We start from the raw sequence: 21,037 nt of genomic DNA, 5'->3' as shown, positions 1-21,037 counted from the left end.
GGAAATATGGTTGAGAAAACTCATGAGCAAACATAAAATAACTTTTAAAACTGTAGATTTGAGGGACCACAAGAAATCATTTTCATGACCTAGTTTGGTCTCCTGCATAACTCCAATTACAGGACTTCACCAGTGGATGCAGCAATAAGTCTAGAATGCCTGGTTAAGCCATAAAGTATCTTTAGAAAGTTAGCTAGCCTTGAAGTCAAGATCTGAGATGATAGCAAATCCACCAAAAAATAAACAAACTATTCAAATAAGTAGTTACTGATAATAAACTTGAAAATTTGTCTTAAAGCTTGTATTTCTTTCTAACTAAGCATTTACATCTGTTGCATCACAAAATTTCTTCATGTGTTCCCTCTCCAAATAATTATCATAGCGGCTTATCAGCAGAACAAATTTTTTATCATAAAGTTCATTCTCCAAGCTACCTTTCTTATTTTCATTAAGTTAATTAAGGTCGAGGCATTTAAACTCAATAGATTAATCCACATCAGTGTTTCTCGATGAAATAAGCGTATGTTGTGTGACTAATTAGGTGCTTCTTTGGCCTTTGTGCTATCTAGACAGTGCTTCACTGGGATGCCGTTTTAGACTTTCAGCTGGACTCCTCAGCCAGAGGAAGATAGATCAGTAATAGCAGAAAGCTTGCTCCTGTTTTGAAATGAAAATATAGAAAGTTAGCATATTGTTAGCTTGCTAGTTGACATTAATAGCACAATAAATATTTGGGCCATGTTTAGAAATGTAAAAATAGATATTTAAATATAGGTTACTGTCTAATACTCAGAGCATAAATTTGGGGAGTTGAAAACATAAGTTCTGTTCCATGATTTGCCACTGTCTGTGTAAAGTGTGAATGAACAACGGGAGAGGCTTATTGAGTATCCGTGAAGATCAGAGGGAGGAGAACGAGCCTCTCAGCACAGACCTTTAGCGAATTAAAAAAAAAAAAATGTCTGCTTACTTAGTTAAAAACATTATATGAAATAAGTTTTATATATTGTAAGTTCTCCTCCAGAGGCATGTTTTGCCCTGGCAAAAGAGACAGGCTCAAAAGATAGTTGATTAAACTTGATTGTTCTACGAGCAAGAGAAAGCCTTCAGCTGCATTTTACCATTGCTAAAAATGATGATATTTGCTCGCTGAGTGCTAAAAAGTGTGTTGTGGTGTAAGTAATATTAATATTTTACTTGGAGAGCATTATGGCTTGAAAAGACTTTGGATTATTATCTGGCAATTTTGGAAAACAATGCAGCACTAAATGCAGACTATGAGAAAAAGCAATTGTCACTTTACTGTGGGGCATTTTAAAATGCCTAGAACAGAGGAAATATAGATACAAATTAAATTTAAGAATACTCAGAGTTCATGCTTAATTAGGCAAAAAGTATCCTCACAGGGTTGACCTGCATGACTAGCTTACAAGACTTACATGATACTGTATATCTTTCTCACTTCAAAAAATTTTAAATCATTAATTCTAAAACAACGTTTAAACCAAAAATTAGTTTTCTAAACTTTCATTCTTAGGTTTGTAAGGACTGTTACTAGACTTGCACAATTTTGTAAGGTTAATATTTTTATGATACAGGAAAATAGAAAATTTCTAATTAATAAAGTCATACACAGCTTTACACACTGATTTGCAGTAGATGAATAAAATACTGATATTTATTGTTTTAGTAGAAGAGCATGGGTATCTTTAGACATACAAATTTTTTAAACTTGTGATTTTTGCATGGCTGCAATGTATAATTCAGATGAATGTCATCTGTTGTGACCCAGTTAGTACAGCCTTTGGGTTTTATGGTATAAGATTTGAGTGGAAAACACAGATGCAATAAGGCTGTTAGCCCATTATAAATGGGCTAACATTTCAGATTGTTTTCTTCTGATTTCACAGTTAGGAAATTTTGAATGTTTTATATGAAGATCACTGCTTTCGTACTTTATAAAAAATACTGATGATGCCTTGCCAGTAAGTCGTCCTTTAAAATAGCGCACCAATGTGTTTTTAGAAAAGTCTGAGGAATCAGACTTTGCTCAAAATGCACCGGTGAGTCCATTTTTTTTTTCCAGCTGAACAGTGACAGGGCTAATGAGGGAGCCATAGCAACTGCATAGCAAGAGGGCATCAACCTTAATGTGGGCAATGGGACTACAGCGATGCCATAACAAATCCCGAGTGAGACTGCTTGTCTCCTGCCCTGGCTAGGCTGAAACTTCAGCCTCAACTCAGGACTTGAAAGGAACATTATGTCCCGCCTACCCCCTGCACGGATGTTCTGTCCGTGGGGCCAAAACACTGGATGTGGCTTTTGCCCATTGGGACACAGCTGGGTTTTTACATTCACTGATCGCCTTATTAAAATAGGAGCTGAGCCCTTTGAGGAGGGAAAGGGAACATCAGAACGTGAAAACTTGCAAGGAGAATAATTTGTGATGGTGAAGAGGATATTCATTTGAGATGAATTCACACTGATAGCACTGCTCTGTTATATGGGATAAATGATGCACACATAGGGGTTTGCATAGTCATTCCAGCTGCTGTCTGTTAACTCCTTCCTCCTTTAAGCTGGGATAGTGGCAGGTGTTAGATTTTACTTGCTCCTGGTATATGTTGACGGGATCTGTTCTCCTGCAACCATTTGATCAATGTAGACTACTTTGCAATAACTAGAAGATCTGCAAGTGAATCAGAGACAAAAATTTCTTCTTACAGAAATGGAGTAGTCCTTAAAATTTATCAGTGTCAGGATAAAGGAGGGAAAGGGATGGGGATAAAGTTGGGAGGAGGATTCAAAGGAGAAAATGTAATCTTACCAACCCTCCCCGTTTCTTTTCAACCACCCATGCCAGGGAATTGAGCTGCTTCGAAGGAGCTATTGGCTGGGATAGAAGAGCTTCCTTCATCCTGAAAAGTAGATATGTACCTTCTGTAAGGCATTTATATTTCAAATATTTTGTTTTGGAACACAGACATGTCTTGCAGCCACATTTATTGTACTTGTTCTGTGGATAAATACTTAGGGTTGCCAGGTCATATTGCCAATGTAAACTCTTTTTTTTTTTTTTTTTTAAGAGTTTACAAAAGCGTTGCTTATAGACAAACTTATTACCTTGTTTTGATTTTGACTTTTGATGTCTGTAAGAAAGTTGGCAATGTTTTCACTTTTTTCCCTGAATGTGAGAAAGAACTTTTTTTTTTTAAGAATAAACTCTTATTAATGAATCCTAAAGCTGATGTTTTGAATAATTCAGTTACATAAATTTTGCTGAGAAATTTCTTTCCTCAAAATTATTTAAAAGTTTTAGTAACTCGGATTTGCTAACATGCTCCTTTATCCCCTACACTTTAGCAAATATGGCTATGAACCTGCTAAAGGGTGATATTTATGGACTCTGCAGAGACTGTATGGATTTGAAATGCTGCCAGTTTTGCCACAGATTGTAGAAGGTCTTCCTTTTTCATATAGCTTGACCAATGAAAAAAGCAAAATAAAAATAACCTATGAATTTTCCATGACGAAAATCCTGGCTTGCTTGTAGTAGAGTATCTGATCAGCCTAATCTTCTGATAATCTTTTGAACCATGCAGAGTTGAACTAGGAATTAGTAGGTGACAGAAGGCCATATTGCCATCTGATAAAATCAGTGAAAACTTAAAAAAAAGAAAGAAGGAAAATTGGCAACCTGCTTCTACCTGGTGCTATTTGGTAACTGTAATTAACTAGCATGTTAAATATGTGGATGTCAGTTGAATTGCTGAGGAGAAGAGGATAAAGGTGCATTTATATTATTACAGTTAATGATCTTCACATGATTAACTTCTGGGATGACCTTAAAACTAAGTTCATTAGTAACAGCCCCCCCCATGGCTGTCTGCTTGAGTTTTAGTGTTTGTAGTGAGGGTTTCTACTTCAGAGACTGCCACAGAACAGCATACTAAGAGGTGAAAGTAGTGTTTTCCTGGAGGGTGTTGCCAGTTGTACCATTTTAAGATCTCCCTCCCCTTCTGCCTATCAGGCTGTTTGTTCACTGATAGCTTTGTTCATAGCTTTGGTTTTTACATTGTTGTGTGCTGACTACATGTTATTTTCACACTTAGAGATGAGAGAAAAAAAAAAGATTCATAATGTTCCAGTTGGTTTAAAAAAAAGAAATATTTTTGAGTCCCATGGAAGGATAAATTCCATAGTAAAGAACACTGAGTATGATACGTCCTACTTCTTAAGCAGCACTGAAACTGGAAGAACTAGAGGCCTGGGGCTGGAGCTTACAGCCTTGCAAAAGACATTGTAAAAACATCAATGATATTTTTATTATAGATCAAAGAGGTGAGGTGAGTACTCTTTGACTGTATTAGTTGGAATGTGAAATCCAGCAAAATCTGGAAAATTGTGAAGCATGTAAATTGTGAAATTATAACTTGCTAATGGCAGCAACAAGAATTTTGAATGTGAAACTGGTGATAAGAGTTGTGCTAAAAGCAAGTGGACAGTGAAAAATCTATGCTTAGTTTTAATGTTTCTAATTACTTTCATTTCCTTGCATACAAATACCGAAGTGGAGATAATATCAGATTGAAGTTGCAACTATTTGACTTCAATAATACTACCCCTTTTAGAAATGTAACAGTTAAACTGTAATTTAGAGGGAGACCAGAACATGATGGGCCAATGACTTCTACAACATCATCAATTTGCATAATTTGATGGAGCTGTCTATGAAAGTTGAAGATACTCTCCAAAATATCAATTCGAGCTGAGAAGTTATGTGAGGATCTGCTTGATTTTTAAGCAAATTTTTTAGTCCTTCTGACTATAGAGAAAAGCTTGAGGAAGTCTAAAAATAATATGAAGTATCAGAAAACAAAAAAGAGATGTTTTTCTAAATTTGCCATTTTGAAACCCTTTGACATTTCATAATTTTGCAGTTGATCTCATGTAAATTGGTGCCTGACTCATGACTTTTGGAAAGTTGGAGGTAGGATTATTATTTCTATTTAACTTTCCTGTTTAGTAATTAACATGCAGTGTTCTAAACTAGTATATAGAGCTATAGTAATAAATAAGTATAACAATAATAAAAGCATAACTCCCAGGTGTGTGAGTCTTAGTTGTCAAGAACTGGAACATCCAGACAGTTGTTTTGCCAAATGAGCCTTCTGTTGTCATGTCAAATCTTCAGTTTTCAGCACAATTTTTGCTGTGTACATAGACAGAATTCTTACCGAAGCTAGTATTTCAATAAGAAATTCAATATTTGTCTCATAATTGAAAAGTATATCAGAGAACATTCAAGCAGGAATATTTAAACAGAAAAAGTAATAGTATTTTTATATATAATTCTAGTTCCATGTTAACAAAAGCTGTACATACATAGACTGAAAGAAGAAGGCTATTAAATGTCATTTGTTTTGTCCATCTTTTACTCCTTTCCCTTTGCTTTGTAAACTTGATATGTAATGTCAGCCTAGGCACAAAAGAGTGACTTGTGGATGGAGTGCCTGAATTAACTTGCTTTTGTTAGTGGAGCCTTTCCATTTATATTTTAGCATGGTTTGCTTTAATGAAGTGCCACAGAGAAACCAGGTTTGGATTTTTAAATAGAAATTGTATCCTACAGAGCAGTGACAGGTTTTAGCACAAAGTATTTCCTAATTTCTGGTCAAATTCTCTTATGATAGTCACCATAGTGCAGAATGCCAAACACAGAAATATTGCTACACCCAGAAACTGTGATGAGGTGTACGCCTACTTGGATCAAAGCACCACAGCAGGCTTTCTATGCAAATACACAGTTGAATAGAAAGTGGGGCAAGGTGGACGTGGAGACAAGGTCAGTGGTTAAGGGAAGTCTCCTAGAACAGGAGAGGAGCAGACAAGGGCTGTTGATGGGAGCTTGCAGAGGGTCTCCAGGAAAGAAAGCCAAGCACATTTATGTGAAGAGAGGCCCAGGGACTAGTCAGCATGGGACATAGTTTTTAATATAATAAACTGATTTCTGGAGAGTATCAAATCACTCATCCAGATGCTCATTAACACAGGTAAGGAGATAAAACTGAGAATGTCTTATGAAATGAAATAGAATATTAAATTGATTGAACTTGCTGGAAGAAAGATGAATCTGGTTTCTGTTCGGGGCTCGGTGAAATACTTCGCAGACCAGTGTGAAACATGCTGTTAACACTCTTGAAGTTTCTTCGACCAAGTGACCTTAATCTGTCCTGAGCCACACCCTAGGCGCTGGTATCCTGCTAATTAGTGTATCCTTGTTGCACTGTAATCATGAAATGCTTGATATGGACATGATTTTAATTGTGGATAGGAGTTGTCCTGATTGTGACTAAGGTATATATCTGAAACTCAGAGAAAACTGTTTTAATCAGAGGTGAAAATGGATCTTAACAGTAATAAGCAAGATACCTCTCAGAAATGGGCTGCCAGATTTATCAGTTTCATAACAGAATTTCTGAATTTTATTTTCTGACCACTAGGTCTAACTGTATAAGGAGAAGGTAAACATTATGCTAGACTCTAATAGTGTAGTGGAAGCTAAAGCACAGTAAAATGATTCACACTGGCAAGATTAATACCTAACTCACAAAGATTACACCTATTACAATCCTAGTGGTTTCTACCAATGCTACTTTTCTAGCAGTCTCAAGGGGACACTTGTTCTAGGGTTTATTTAGCAAATGGAAGGTCATCTGCATGATCTCCTATTTCCCAAGGGAATTTCCTATTCCCCTTCTCTTACCACATTTTTTGCCTGTTCTTCTTTGTCCTTGTCAGCGTTGTGTTGTGTGAGTTTTATCACTGGATGCCGCAGTTCCTCATTTTGAAATCAAAATGTTAGTGAACGTGTCACTCTGACTTTTCATGCACGTAACGAACTATGTAACTGAGACCTTGAGGATCAATTGCAGTTCTACAAAAGCATTAAACATAAGCTGATTTCTTTCATTTTGGAAGGGATATCACTACATTTGCATGGTATTTGAGTGATATGACTTAATATAGACTGGAAGCGTGGAATAAGACTAACTAGTTTACTTATGTCAGGACTGTTAGAGTTGCTGAAAATATACAGATTCGCTGGTTCCAGTTGAAGTTACAGGTATTCCCCATGGCTGAAAAACTTATAGTGGCTCTGGCACCTCTGCTCTTGATAGTATCTAATAAGGTGCATTAAGATCCTCTGGAAGAAATTGCATACATGAAGACCAAAGTAAGTATTCTTTAAACCAAATGGAAAATTGACTAGGATGTCTCAGAGCTTGAACTGCTGCAGTTTGGTAGCACACTTTTTTAGCTTGTGAGGTTATGAAGTCACTTAAATCTGCATATCTTTAGTTCTATCTCCCAGCTTCCTGGCTGGAAGGAGTAGACTCATAAATTCAGAAGGGCATATTAGGACCATCCTTTCTACTGTTGATAGCAGCAACTCTATTCTTGTTTATTCTCTGTCATTTCCATGAGAATGTAGACTTATTTTATTCACAAAGAGTACTGAAAAAAAATACTTGGTGAAAATTGTCTGTTGTTAGTGGATAGTCTGTATGTTTATGTTAAGCATTAAGTCCTTACCTCTTCTGTAATCTTTTTTTCTGATAAAATATTTATGTTGTTGGGGAATGAAACAAATATTTAAAAGTATTTGACCATGAAAAATGTTTAGCTAGCATAAAAGGTAGTTTTGATTTATGATTTTTGTATATTAAAATTTCTCCTGTGCTTTCATTTTCCTTGTGCGTTCAACATTTATCCTGGCAGAGCTTGAATAACAAACACATGCTTCTACTGAACTTTCACCGAGGCAAAGGGTGTCCTTAAGAAAACAAGAGTGAGTGCCACTTTAACACTTAGTGCCACTTCAGTGTCACTTTAGATTTTTATCCTATCTTTAGTTTGGAGCAGAGTTCTTTGACTCTTTTAATGTCAGAGATTCTCTACAGAAACTTCATTTTTGTTTTCACGTCCTTTTCATTTGTTACCTATGGTGGCACAGCTGTATATTAGTTTGTGTTGTTTACTTTTATTCTGTTCTCCCTAATTTATTAGGAAGCTTATGTGTTATATTTGTATTATGTAAAATAAACATTTCAGAGCACTTAATCTGAAAGTCTGCATTAAGTAAAAGGTGAAGTGCAGTTCCTGTATGTTCTCAAAACTGTGATGATTTTGCTTCAGATTAAAGGACTGTTGTTTTGCAGACAATCTCTTATCAAGAGATCTATGAGAAAAAGCTTGTTTCTGTATTTCCAGTGCTGATTGGTATGTTGTCTTCATGTCCCTACTTGTCATTCACGGGAGCAGATTTGTGCCTATAACTTCAGTCCAAAACCAATTTGCTAACAGGTGCAAGTATGGACTGTATTGCAGGAATACATAAATTTGACTTCCTGACTCTTCTGTATTACTTACAGAAGTGATGTTATGGCAACTAGCATGTTATAAATGATTATATTTATAAACATTATAAAATGCAGCAAGAAAGCAGTAACTCAGTGATGTATATTGCTTTGTATCACCTTGGTTTCCCAATTTCACAGAGGAAGTCACTATATTAGAGTGCTTTAGACCTGCTCTTGATAACATGTTCATTAATACCAGAGAGTTTGTTTAGAGAAAGAAAAAAAAAAAGTTTGTAAAGCAAATGAGGGAAGGAAAAGTTGCACTCTGTTGTGGGAAGATTAGTTTGCTTCACTACTTTACTCTTGGTCTTTGGAACAGGGAGGGGGTGAAGGTATCGTACTGTGTTTCGGCAGCTGTGAAGTCATTCAACTGCAGTGAGAGATTTTGTCTCCCACCTGCTACATAGACTAGAGCATTCTTAGTGTAAATCAAATGAAAGAAAACACCCTTTAATAAGCCTTGGCACCATATATTCAAGTAGCAATTTTGAGGGGTTATATGGGTCTGGCTAAATTTGGATTGATTTTGGATGAGCAGACATCACTTTGCCTGTAAATATGGGCTAGAGACATTTTTCGAGTCCCTGCTCAGAAACATAGGGAGGATAAACTTTCCCAGTACTGTACTGGGAGGCAGCTGAAACTTCCAAAGCATTTAGAAAAACAACTAATCAATGCAACCAGAATCAAGTCTCACAGAGTCCAAGATGATCAACTTGGGCAAATTCAGCCTGGACTGTTGGTGGAGTTAAACTATAAACAATTGAAAATGCAGTGTTTCAGGAAAGGTATTACTATGAACACTGCATGTAATAGCTTTTTTTTAATCACTTTTTTAGAGGTGATCCTTCTATAGTAGGCAAGTTTTCTATTGAGGTGTTTTATTCCGTGTGCTGAATGCAACAATACAAAGCACAGGCAGGCTGAGATCCTCTTGAATGATGCATGCGAAGGAAACTATGCGAAACTGATACTGTTGTTGAATTTGCATGGCTATTCTGTGTACTCAGCAATCAAAGGCAGCTGGAGGCATTTCCTTTGGAAGAAAAGGTAACTTTCAAAAGTAAACAGATATTTGTGTTACAGTAGAAATGATCTCATGAAATAAATCTCATTAAATTATCCTGTTAAGTGAAATTACTCCATACTTGTACTACAGTAAGTAAATTCAGATGGGCCTATGACCACTTTAGCAATTAGATGTATTGGCCTATTGTTTTATTGCTTAGTCTTGAGTCACACAAGACTTATCTTAAGATTTACGTTTCCCACTTACCTTAAGAGCATAGTGGAAAATGTTGATTTTATTATTTACTAGTGATTAACAAATTCCTGTAAAGTGAATAATTAACTTGAATGTAAATCTAGTCCTTCCACATGGCATAAGATATATATTTAATTGACACAAAAATTTACTATAATGGTTGGTTTGATCATCTTCCTCTATGATAGAGCAATGCAAAATATACCAGTTCCTCACTCTTTAATTGTACCATGTTTGCTGTGTAACACTGTACGTGGAAGAGCGAGGAAAATACCATGACTTAATGTTTATATCTTGAAGCATGATATTTCTCTAAGTGCTTTTGATGGCCATAAATATATCTAGCCTTATTATAAGCCCAGGTTGAAAAACATAGCCCCTGACTCAGGTAGTAAGGCCTCAGAGTGGCTGTGTGATATTTAAAGAACTATTTTGATTTGTTATAGTTAATAATGTACTACCTATTATTTTAACATAATGAAGTATGAAATGCTTTTTCAACTGTTTCTAACTGTATCTTGTGTGTCTCTAACTATACACTGCCTCTTCTTTCAAAAATAAACAACACGTTTCAGCATGTAACATTCTCTTACATACGTCTTCATACAGCTAATTACTTACACTGACCTTTCAGTTCTCTCTGGAAATAAGTGATCATATTTAATAGTCATTCGGTAAGTGTGTTTTTGTTGTTGTGGATGTTTTTGTTAGCACTCTCCTGTTTTAAAAGTATACAAGCATCCTGTTGGCCGCATTATGACTGGATATATTTATCTTCTTTCTTTATAAGACCTAATGCTGGTAGCCCATCGTTATGCAGATAGATTCTTTTATTCTATCTTTGGAGGATCATATTCCACGATCTAAACATCTTTCACTTTAAATAACAGGATGTGTTATTCTTCCCTATTAACATCTCCGTAAGCCTTTTAACTGATAAGGGGAAGATAAACTATCCTTCCATATCCTACACTACTGCAAACTACAGTATCAAAAAAGATTATAAAATCACTTGATGTTATTGGTCTTTCATTATATAATCAAGGTCAAAAGACTTTGCACAGTAAAGGATAGTCTTTGTTGCTGATATAAGAGCTTTACTACGGACTGCCAGTGAAACATCTAAAATAATTCATTGTTTCACATTGTTAAAGGATTTGTTTATTTGACCCATAACCATCTTTATATTTGGAGGTTGAGAATAGTGTTGGCATAAGTAAAAAGATCTTTCAGTATAAGCTGCAAAGAAAAATTTGGCAGGTGTTATAGTCTCTTGAAAAGACTCTGAAAACTTATATATATATTTTTGTATGTGTGTATGTACATATTTATATATGATAAAAATTCTGTATATCAATGTTCCATTGCTTAACAGTTTTTATAATCTGCATGCCTTTTCACTAATGTCTGAATTTTCCTCAGTTTCAAAATAGCATTATTTTCTCTTCTGATCTCATTGATTAAAGAGTATCTTATGCATGCCCTTGTTGTAAAGTTCCTTTTTATATATTTTATAACTTGTAATGCATTCACTTCTCATTAGAGGATGATAGAACCCCTGGTTTGGTCTGATGAGAGCTTAAAGGGGACTAGCGGTGCATGAAGACTAACCTGTGCCCACTGCATTCATTTACAAAATCCTAGATAATCTAATGCAGGAATGCTAGGGTTAAACTATGCTGATTTCCTCTCCCCCCGTCCCCCATTAAAACCCTAAATCAGCTTGAAACAAACAAAGCCTAATAAAGGAAGTACAACATATTCCTTTAATATTTTGTAGATGATGATAGTAGATACCAATACCTGGTTATTGATATAAGTGCAGTAATTCTCATGCACAACTGTTATTTGCAATATACTTGCTATATATATTATAATAGCCTGGCTTTCATTAGGAACGACAGATTTAAGGATGCTGCAGAGGGAGAGCAGTATTTGCACCTGAGCTAGAAGAGGGATGTGTCTAAAGACACACAAAGCGAACAATAACAAAAGAAAATAGGCTTTTGAGTCAGCATTTGTAATGTCCGTCGCAGTTACACAAGCAGCTGCAGCATGAAAAGGCAAACAGAAATTGAAATCAAGAGCTGGAAGAGAAATTGTTAGTTGCCTGCGGAGATGCAGAAAACCACTGGGCCTGCTTGCCAATAACTGCGCTGGTTTTTTGACAGCTTTGATAATGGATCCAGAAAGGGGCAGGAACTGCTCTTTGGCTTCCTTTCTTTCTCCTTGTTTGCTCAGCCAGGGACGCTCCTCCACGCACAAAGAAGCATCCTGATGGCATCAACAGCGGTTTTATCTGTCTTAATGTTGTATACGGAACACTTCCAGGAAACTCCAGTGGACTGTCGATACAAAAAGCCTTCTGGGTGCAGAAGACAGGCAAGGGACGCGTGACTATTGTCAGTTCCTGTTAAGCATATTGGCCAGGATTAAAAAGAGGTTCGAGGGTCCTTTCTCCGCATAAAAACAGTGTTTGTACCTCCTCAATCCTAGAGCAGCAGAAGATGGTTTAATGTAAGCACAGACTACAGAAAATCTTGGTGTCATGTGGATACTACCAGAATACAAGGAAATACACAGCCTGTAAATTAACATATTTTTCAGGAGATGGTCATGGTTCCAATAGATGTGAACTTTTCTAGGTTTAGTTTTAAATTGTGTGTGAATTGTCTGCAGACTTTGAGTCTTCTTTTGGATAATGATAAACCCTGCATGGGCAAAATGTTTATTAGCGTAGATAGGCATTCCCTGTTTCTATATTGAAATTGTCTGAAATGTCTGGCATTTTTAAGTATTCTCTTTGGTTGTTCAAAGTAGATCTCTCCTGAACACCAAAAGTATAATTGCAGCACTTTTGGTATTTAACTGACTAGCTGATTTACCCTGCAACTATGTAATCCAGTGTTTAAGGTTGTCTCCTTAGATCCAGAGGTATTACCTTGGTTCAAGAACAGAGTATCTGATGTTACTGAAATAAACAATATCTTTGGAAATCAAAGATGGCTATTTTCCAACATAGAATGTGTTGCAAAATCCAAATCATATATATATAAAAAAATACAGAGCAACTTTTAAGACATTATTTTTGATGAAGTCTGGCTCATATTAATAATTGGTTTAAAACAATTAAGTGTGACAGAGGTGTTGCGGTCCTCTGTACCTTTGGTACTAAATAGGTTGCTTACGCTTTGACATCTTGCTTTTTTATTTCAAAGGACTGTCTTCTGTCTCTTTGAACCTTCACAGTCCTTGTAATTTCCTTGTTAATACGAATGTGTTAATTTTTTTAACTTAGTTTTTCAATTTTCTAAGCCTTATTCTCTTTTATTTATTTATTTGGGTTCCTAATCAAGGTCCTTACATTTCAGAAATATGTGTGTAAGATCATTTTTCTGAACTTACTTCTAGATTTTTTTTTCCAGTATGAAGAAGGGTCCGTGCTGCTAGTAAGCTTAGCAAAATGTACTAGTAGGGTTTTAATCTAGTACTTTAAATAAGATTGAGTGACATGAAGGAAAAAGACTTAAGTTGCCACCCACACGCAGGGCCATATCCTGTGTGACCTAGTCAGTCCCAGTATCCTGGCTGGAATCTAATTTCTGGCTACCAGAATCTCCCTGCACCTGCATATTTATTACATATTTATTTTCCAAATAATGTTGAATAACTACAAATTTTAACATTTACTTTAATATAGTTTTATTTCCAGCTTTTGTTGAGATGTCTTCCTTTTCTCCTAAAAAATGCCATGTAGATGCAAGGACACTGGAATATCCACAGCTTTAGCCAGATATTAAATACAAATTGGCTGTAAAAGTGCAATAAATAAAATAGCTCAAATGTTTCTGCCCCTCCTCTTTAAAAAATAGTTAAATACTAAGTAATATGTTCTGAAGCAAAATATTAAAAAGACTAGCCATACTTTTTATGTGAATGATGCGGTGGGGGGGGAGAGGGTGGAATCAAGAAATCCCATGCTTTCTGTGTAACTGTAGGCAGCTGCGTGAGTAGTCTAAGTCAGTGCACTTCATTCTTGAAGCAAAGGTGGCCAAACTGAACAGCACGTGAATGAACAGAACATGAGTTGTGCTGTAATTCTCATTTAGTCTCATTTCATAGATACTAAGGGAAAGCCAATTGATAAACAAATACTCTCTCTAATTGTAGAGTATAACAGGCTTTGTTGTCATGTAGTACAAAAGCATGGTATCTTTTTTCAGTGAAATAATGTGATGTCACTGCTCTAATTCTGGTATCAGGAGACACTTCAGTGTTTCAAAGTGGTGAGGCAATGTTACACCTATTTGCAGCTGACCAAAGCTGATTTATTTTGTATTAAAACTCTTTTGCCAGCAGAGTAAGTATAATCCACATCAGCAGTATTGCTTGCGTTCCTTATGGACTCCCTAGTAATCCTCCAGGAAATCTTTGATTCTTGTTGTCAATTTTTTTTTTCTTACTATCAAACTGTGAAGGATTGAAAGAAAGCTGAAAAAGCTACAATGGGGAAGAAATTATGTTCTAACAGCAATTCAGAGGGATGATGTTTAACTTCCTTTTCTGAACCAAATTATGATTCTATGATTATAGTCTCACAGTAGACCTTAGAGGGGTCCTATCGTCATAGTTACTGTACAGACATCTAGTGACGGGACAATCCCTGAAGCAGGAAGGTTTATAACCTAATTGGGACAGACAAAAAAGAGAAACGGATAGTCTTGTACAATGTCATACAGCAGGGCCCATGGTAAAACTAGTCACTAAAAGTCTTCCGTTTCCTATTCCAGTGTCCAATGGGTAATAGTAGAGTTCTGTTGATGTGTGCATTTTTTCGTAGAGAAGCAGCTGCATAGTCTGAATGTGACTATTATGAGCAAATATCAGTCCTTCTGAGGTTATAGGAATATTTTTCTTGCTCTGTAAACTAAAACAAAAACAACCAAAACAGAAGGGAGAAAAACACAGATGAAGTGTAGGATAAATTTGATCAAAATATTAACGTAAGGGTTTCCTGGGCAGGCGGGGAGAGCATGTATCTTGTTGTTGTTTTGCTTTTGAAAATGAAAAGATAAAATACATAATTATTGGTAGCCACAGCACTATCTGTGGAGCCTAGCGGCACTCTTCAGCCCAGTGTTGCAAATAAAGAACATTGCAACCCAAAGATAGGTGCTGTAGTGGACTTGCTTTGTATGCACAAATACATAGGCATGTTGGAAGAAGGCAGATGCAAATAAAACCTTGCATATTGAGACAATTGAGAGCAACTTTAAAAGCTTGTACCTTAACAAATGTTCAAACCATCCTGTTGTAAAGCCAAGGATAGATGGTCTTGATGATAGGAATCAGTGGCAAAAGTAGGTCATAAGGGTTTATGATCTGTCCTTGTGAAAGTGTCTTGTGTTTTGTTTTGCTTAGAGACTTGGGTATGGAAAGTGCATTTATATTGCAGCTCTGTCTTAGTGCTAAGTGTAGGCCTTCGTTCCACTCTGTATTTTGAGGCCTTTGTCAGAAGGGTGGAGTAATGGTCAGGAGATGATAGCTTCTGCAGCGCTCTGGAAAGGTTCATCAGAGTTTGCCTGTTGTTGATTGTAAGAAGATACTGAAGGGTACCGCACTGAGTTCAACTGTTACACAAATGCTAGAGCCCTCAGTGCAGGACTAGGTGCTAGCACTAACCCCTAACTGCCAATAAGATTGCCTTGCACTTGGAAATGAATTTTTCTAAAACTACTTTGTTGAAATGAAAGGCAATGATTTTAATGTTGTAAAACTGCTCAAACAGTGGAGGTAGATTGTTGGTTAATATTTATTCTATGCAAATGAAAACATCAGGTGTATGAAAAAAGCCATTGCTATTGTAAATTCTCAGTCACTGTCACAGTAAGAGGAATGACTGGATATATGATACTGTACTTTAGAGTGTTATTTCTATCACTGTAAGTAGAGCAGGCCTGGAAATGACGTTTGGATCTGGTACCTTGTGATGCAAAGATGTCACGTAAGTTACTGGACTTAAGTTAGGATTCATTTAGAATTGATGCCTTTTAACACTATCTGTTTTAGATATAAGCAATTGAGGACAACTGTTCTTGCTGTAAGAAGATGGAAAACAACATAACTACGATCTCTCGTGAAGAGCTTGAAGAACTAAGAGAAGCATTCGGTAAAATAGGTATGTTTTAGATCAGAAAGTGATAAGAATGCCATAAATACTGCAGAGCCATGTAGGTTTTGTGGAGGAAATCCTTATGGAATTGCTTTGTTTTGACAGTGCCATGTTTTGTTCTGTGTTGCCAATAACACCTAAGAAAGAAGAACGGAATGTTTACTTAGAAACACTTACTTTCACTGAAATTATTTGTGCTTACTGTATTCACTTCTCTCAACTTCAGCAATGAAAACACATACATCAATTTAAATACTGTTGCTAGGCAGTTGAATTTTTTTGTGCAGTTGTACTCATAGCATGATAGCTCTCAATAGTTTTTGGAACTACATAAATGTGAACAAAACTTTGTTTTGATTTAAATTTAAATTGTTTTTAAAAATTTGCATGTTAAATTATTGACCTACATAATTGACTTTTTTTTTAACTTTACTGATGTGTGTTGCTGAACTAGTTATTTTTCTTTTAATTTATTAGATCTGACTACATTTTAAATAAGCTAAACTTAGAGATTTTTGATCTTGCCTTGGTAGCAAGCAGGTGTTATCAAATAACTGTACTAGTTTGTATGCTTGACAGGATGTTTGCAGATTAATCTAAGAGTAAACATAAATAGTGCTTTGGGATTTTAAGATAGTTCCTGGGAAAATACAAAACAAAATGGCACAGTCCCTAGTGGTGGCTCTAACCTCCAAGTATTCTATCATTTTTACTTATAGCATATGAGTAAAGTCAAAGACAGAAGTAAAGTTCATCTAGAATTGCAATGCTATTTCTCGCACTTCATTTATTCTCAACAATTATTACACCTGTTCTTTACGTAAGCATAAAAACAGTGAGTATTCTCATTTTACAGATATTGATAACAGCGGATATGTTAGTGATTACGAGCTTCAAGACCTGTTTAGAGAAGCAAGCCTTCCCTTGCCTGGTTACAAAGTCCGGGAGATTGCAGAAAAAATTATTGCAGTAACAGATAGCAACAAGGATGGGAAAATCAACTTTGAAGAATTTGTCTCTGTAAGACATTCCTTTTAGACTTTCCTTTAACTCATAGCTGATTGATTTTAATATCTAGTCATTTTTAAAAAGGAAGCATAAACTAGGTATTAAGCCACCGTTTAATGAGTAGAATGTATGATATTCTTCAATATGTACAATTCTCTTTAGAAAAATATCTGTGCTTTTGCCTCTGCATGTGATATGCAACTACAAAGTGATAGAGATGTATGAGTTGGGAAGAGCTGATTAATAATACTAATCAAGAATATAGGAAAGTCATTTTTTCAGTAGCTTTCTTCAGCTCTTAAGAGTGCCCTTTAACAGCATGAAGATTAATATCCTAAGAATTATTATGTCTAGGCTGAAATGCAGTAGGAATTTTGTGCTTCTCTGCCTTCAGCTCCTTTGAATATTCAACCCGTGGTTCTTCCTTAGTAAACCCTTTGATTAAAGAATTATACAAGATGTTCCTTTGTCTGTCTAGTAAGACAGAAATTTCTAAATTATCTATTATCTGACGTTTAATTTTGTTGGTCTAATTGGGCAGCACGTGATAACGCAGTAGTTCCAATGAGTCCTACTTTCTGTTTCCTTGAAGATGAGGAGCATGGATTATTTATTTTGGGTCAGCCCTTGCCCTGACCAAAATTTAATTGTTACAGATACTGGCCTTGAATTCTCTTAGTGATACACTAATACTTAAACTACTATACTTAATCACTATATTATGTGAAGGACTGTATTTTATTTGGAGTGGGGTAGGATTTTTCACACAAATTGGAGTAGTTTAGAAGCTTTCTATGTAGATCACTGACTAGTGTGTTTTATTCAAGAGAATCAGAATGTTTTCAGGCTGTTGATTTGTGGTTTTTAAGATAGTTTTTCCTTTGAATTTATAGTATTGATGTTGATTGCAGCAGATTACATTTTAACTAGATGTTTCTCTACAAGATTTTAATTTGCATTGATTCACAACTGAGATAAGTATTTGTACCTGAGTACTGAACCATGTGTGTTACCTTCATTATCAGTTCTGAGACATCTACAGTGTTTGACCAAATTCAGGATGCCTATCAGTATACCTAACTTGATTTAATATTATGGGTACTTGTAAAACCATATCAGTCAGCTTGTTTAAGAGGATGAATGAGTCATGCCGTAACGTTTTGCTGTAAAGCATGTGGTAAAGTAAGTAGAAGAAATTTGCTCTAGTCCTACATGAAATTATTTATCTTTGTGATTTATTTATTTATTTATTTATTCTTAGTTTACCAAATACGTGTGGAAAAATTGGGCAGATTGTTGCATATCTAGTATGTTGGATAGCCTGACTTAAAAGTAACAACTGACCAATAATATATTAGAGATCTAGTATGTAGGCTTTGGGAAGGGATTTGAACTGATTGTACCAACACGGGATTTTTTTTTTAATTTTTTTTTTCCAGAACAGGAGTCAATGTAAATAACAAAGGGAGTCAGGTTAGTTCCTGACTATAGAGTACTTGATGTGAGTTAATAGTTAAGTAGTTGAAGGTATGATCAGGCACAAAATGTTCTCTATTTTTCTTTTATTCCAGATTATTCAGGAATTGAAAAGTAAAGATGTTAGCAAATCTTTCCGAAAAACAATAAACAAAAAGCAGGGTATTACAGCAATTGGAGGAACATCCTCAATATCTAGTGAGGGGACACAGCACTCTTATTCAGGTAAAAAAAAAAATAAAAACATGCAAATTATGCGTGGGGGGGAAGAGCCTTGAAATTTGGACTACAGAGAAAGAAGAAAAATATACTGGAAATGTTGCTGTTGAAAGCAAATTAACAGAAGGAAAGCATCTGGAGAGGCACAAGACAAGTGTCAATGGTATTTTAATAAAACAAGGGATTTTGTTTGCTGCTAACTTCATGCTGGACCCAGAAATAAGTTTTTGCATCTTTGCCAGAGGGGAAAAAAAAATCAAGCACTGAAAACAACAAGTGGAAACTTGTGTTTCCATGACAAGTGAAAACAAATAAATAATGGCCTTTTGGGGGCATATTTATAGTAAATAGACTTGAAAAGCTAACCTACTTTTAGTTCTGCGATGAGATAAAAATGACTTTTCCTTTCACAATGCTAACCAAAATGGAAAAAAAATATTCTGCCTAGAAAGGACTCCTCAGCTATCTCAGTGCCATTAGAAAACTGTTCGCACACATTTGGCTTTTGCATAACCTGTCTCATGCTTGAGAAACTGCTTTTTAATATTCGATTTATGTTTTTATTTTACTCCCCCCATTGCGCGTCATACACATTGATAATTGTGCCTAATTGCTTTGCAGGTTTTGCTGTGGTTTTAGAAGCATATTAAGATTCTGTATATGAGGAAGGTTCACTTAATTAGCTGAAGGTAGTAGTACCCTCTCTGTATCTCCAGGTATTACCCTTGCAGCATTTGCACTTAGTATATCTCCAGAGTAGAGGGGATATTCCATATGAAAGGACACCTGCTCAAGTCTCAGAAGCAGAATTGTAGGATAGGCATTATCAGATCTAATAGTTTAGGCTCCCTTTCATTTTAGTGGAGAGAAACTGACCTCTCTGGAGTGCAATTTTTCTGACCTGGCTTCATCAGCCAACTAGTTTGATGAGATGAACTGTGTGCTAGAATTTCATGTTACTTTGCATTGATAATAGGAGGTGTGTAATGACTCAGATGTAGATATGTCTTGAGCAAGTTGAGGAGGACGTTACCTGTACTGTCTGGGAATTTGGATACTGATAGAGTAGCTTGATTTACTGTGGTTCTGATAAGCATTGTGAGAAACAGACGTAATAATAAATTCTGTAAACTAGATATGGAGAGAGAGAGAGAGTGCAAAAGAGTCTCTCTTTAAAACTGCTGAGGTACTGGGTAAATACAGCAGAGCAATTCTGATGACTCAGAAATACTATCAGTGTCTGAAGTTCTAGGAGAAGGCAGAGTAAATTGTTACTTTTTAGACCAAAACTATACATACTGAGATGTTGCATATTTCTGATTATAAAGTTCCATCTTTTCAATGTAATCATTGAGAAACTGAACTCCAGCAGTCAAGACTATAGTGGTACTTTCATCAGTATGTTGTTATGACATGTTGTTATCTCTCAGAAAATTGCCAAGTGTTTAGAGGGTGCATTAGGAAAAAGATGGATCTGTACTTGCAGGTTTTTTTTTTTTTTTTTTTGGTCTACTTTCCCACGGGCCTGATTTTTTCCATAACTGGCCCTTGTGAAATTAAGGAGCTTTGTTGCAGATGAAGCTTTTTGTTTGACCTAAATCCAGCAGTATGTGTTCATGGGAATGTTAATAGATTATTTTAATTTTACTCTTTTCAGAGGAAGAAAAAGTTGCTTTTGTTAATTGGATAAATAAAGCTCTACAAGATGACCCAGACTGTAAGCACCTCCTCCCCATGGACCCATCAGATGCTAGTCTTTTTAAATCCCTTGCAGATGGCATTCTCCTTTGGTGAGTCTAGAACTGAGAGAAGGAGGGGAAGAAATTAACCTCTGGAGATTAAGTTCTTATCACAGTGAAACCTCAGGACTTGACTCTTAAATATTTCAACAGATGTGTATGATGTGGAAAACCTGTTCACCTGTAGATATGTTATTTACCACATTTTTTTAAAATACGTACCTATGCATATGTGTTAGTCTTTTTGACTTCAGATCTGTAGTTATACATGCTGTATGTGTTCTGGCTGTTTATAAATGGAATAATTACATGGTTGATCATCATATTTATTAACAGAAATAATGGGAAATCTGTGCCATTGCAAATATTTTAAAAAGTTACTAAATCTACGTATATACATAGGACTGGATGAACAGAAAGCTGAGTTAGATCTGTGGCAAAAGAAAGAGCATACTGTTCTGTAGTCTGCTGTAACTATCTAGTTAGTTAAACTAGACTAATAGCATTATATACTAAGATAACAGGACTAGTTCATTAGTATTGATGTGAATTAGTCTTTGAGATCCTTGAAGATGCAAGATCCTACAGAAATGCAGCGCAGAAGTATATTAGTTTATAATATAAATATTTCAATAAATATTATATAATATTATATAATATAGTCTCACAAGAGACTAGTTTACAGTTGTTTTATTTTTCTTGAGAACTTTTTTTGACAGTACAGCCATGCTTT

General features: G+C 35.7%; 1 protein-coding gene across 2 annotated transcripts in view; it reads left to right on the top strand.

The window, feature by feature from the left end:
• Positions 1-21,037, top strand: part of PLS1 (plastin 1) — a 45,554-nt gene that overhangs the window by 7,121 nt on the left and 17,396 nt on the right. For both annotated transcript variants that reach the window (XM_062582432.1, XM_062582433.1), the window contains exons 2-5: positions 15,760-15,868; positions 16,719-16,882; positions 18,442-18,571; positions 20,223-20,355. In XM_062582432.1, coding sequence (XP_062438416.1) covers positions 15,799-15,868; positions 16,719-16,882; positions 18,442-18,571; positions 20,223-20,355 — 497 coding nt within the window. In that variant the 5' untranslated portion in view covers positions 15,760-15,798. The remainder of the gene's footprint in view (positions 1-15,759; positions 15,869-16,718; positions 16,883-18,441; positions 18,572-20,222; positions 20,356-21,037) is intronic.

The sequence above is a fragment of the Rhea pennata genome, chromosome 9, assembly GCF_028389875.1.
Source record: "Rhea pennata isolate bPtePen1 chromosome 9, bPtePen1.pri, whole genome shotgun sequence".
NCBI lineage: Eukaryota > Metazoa > Chordata > Aves > Rheiformes > Rheidae > Rhea > Rhea pennata.
The sequence above is the reverse complement of the archived record's forward strand: the minus strand, read 5'-3'. Positions and strand labels throughout refer to the sequence as shown.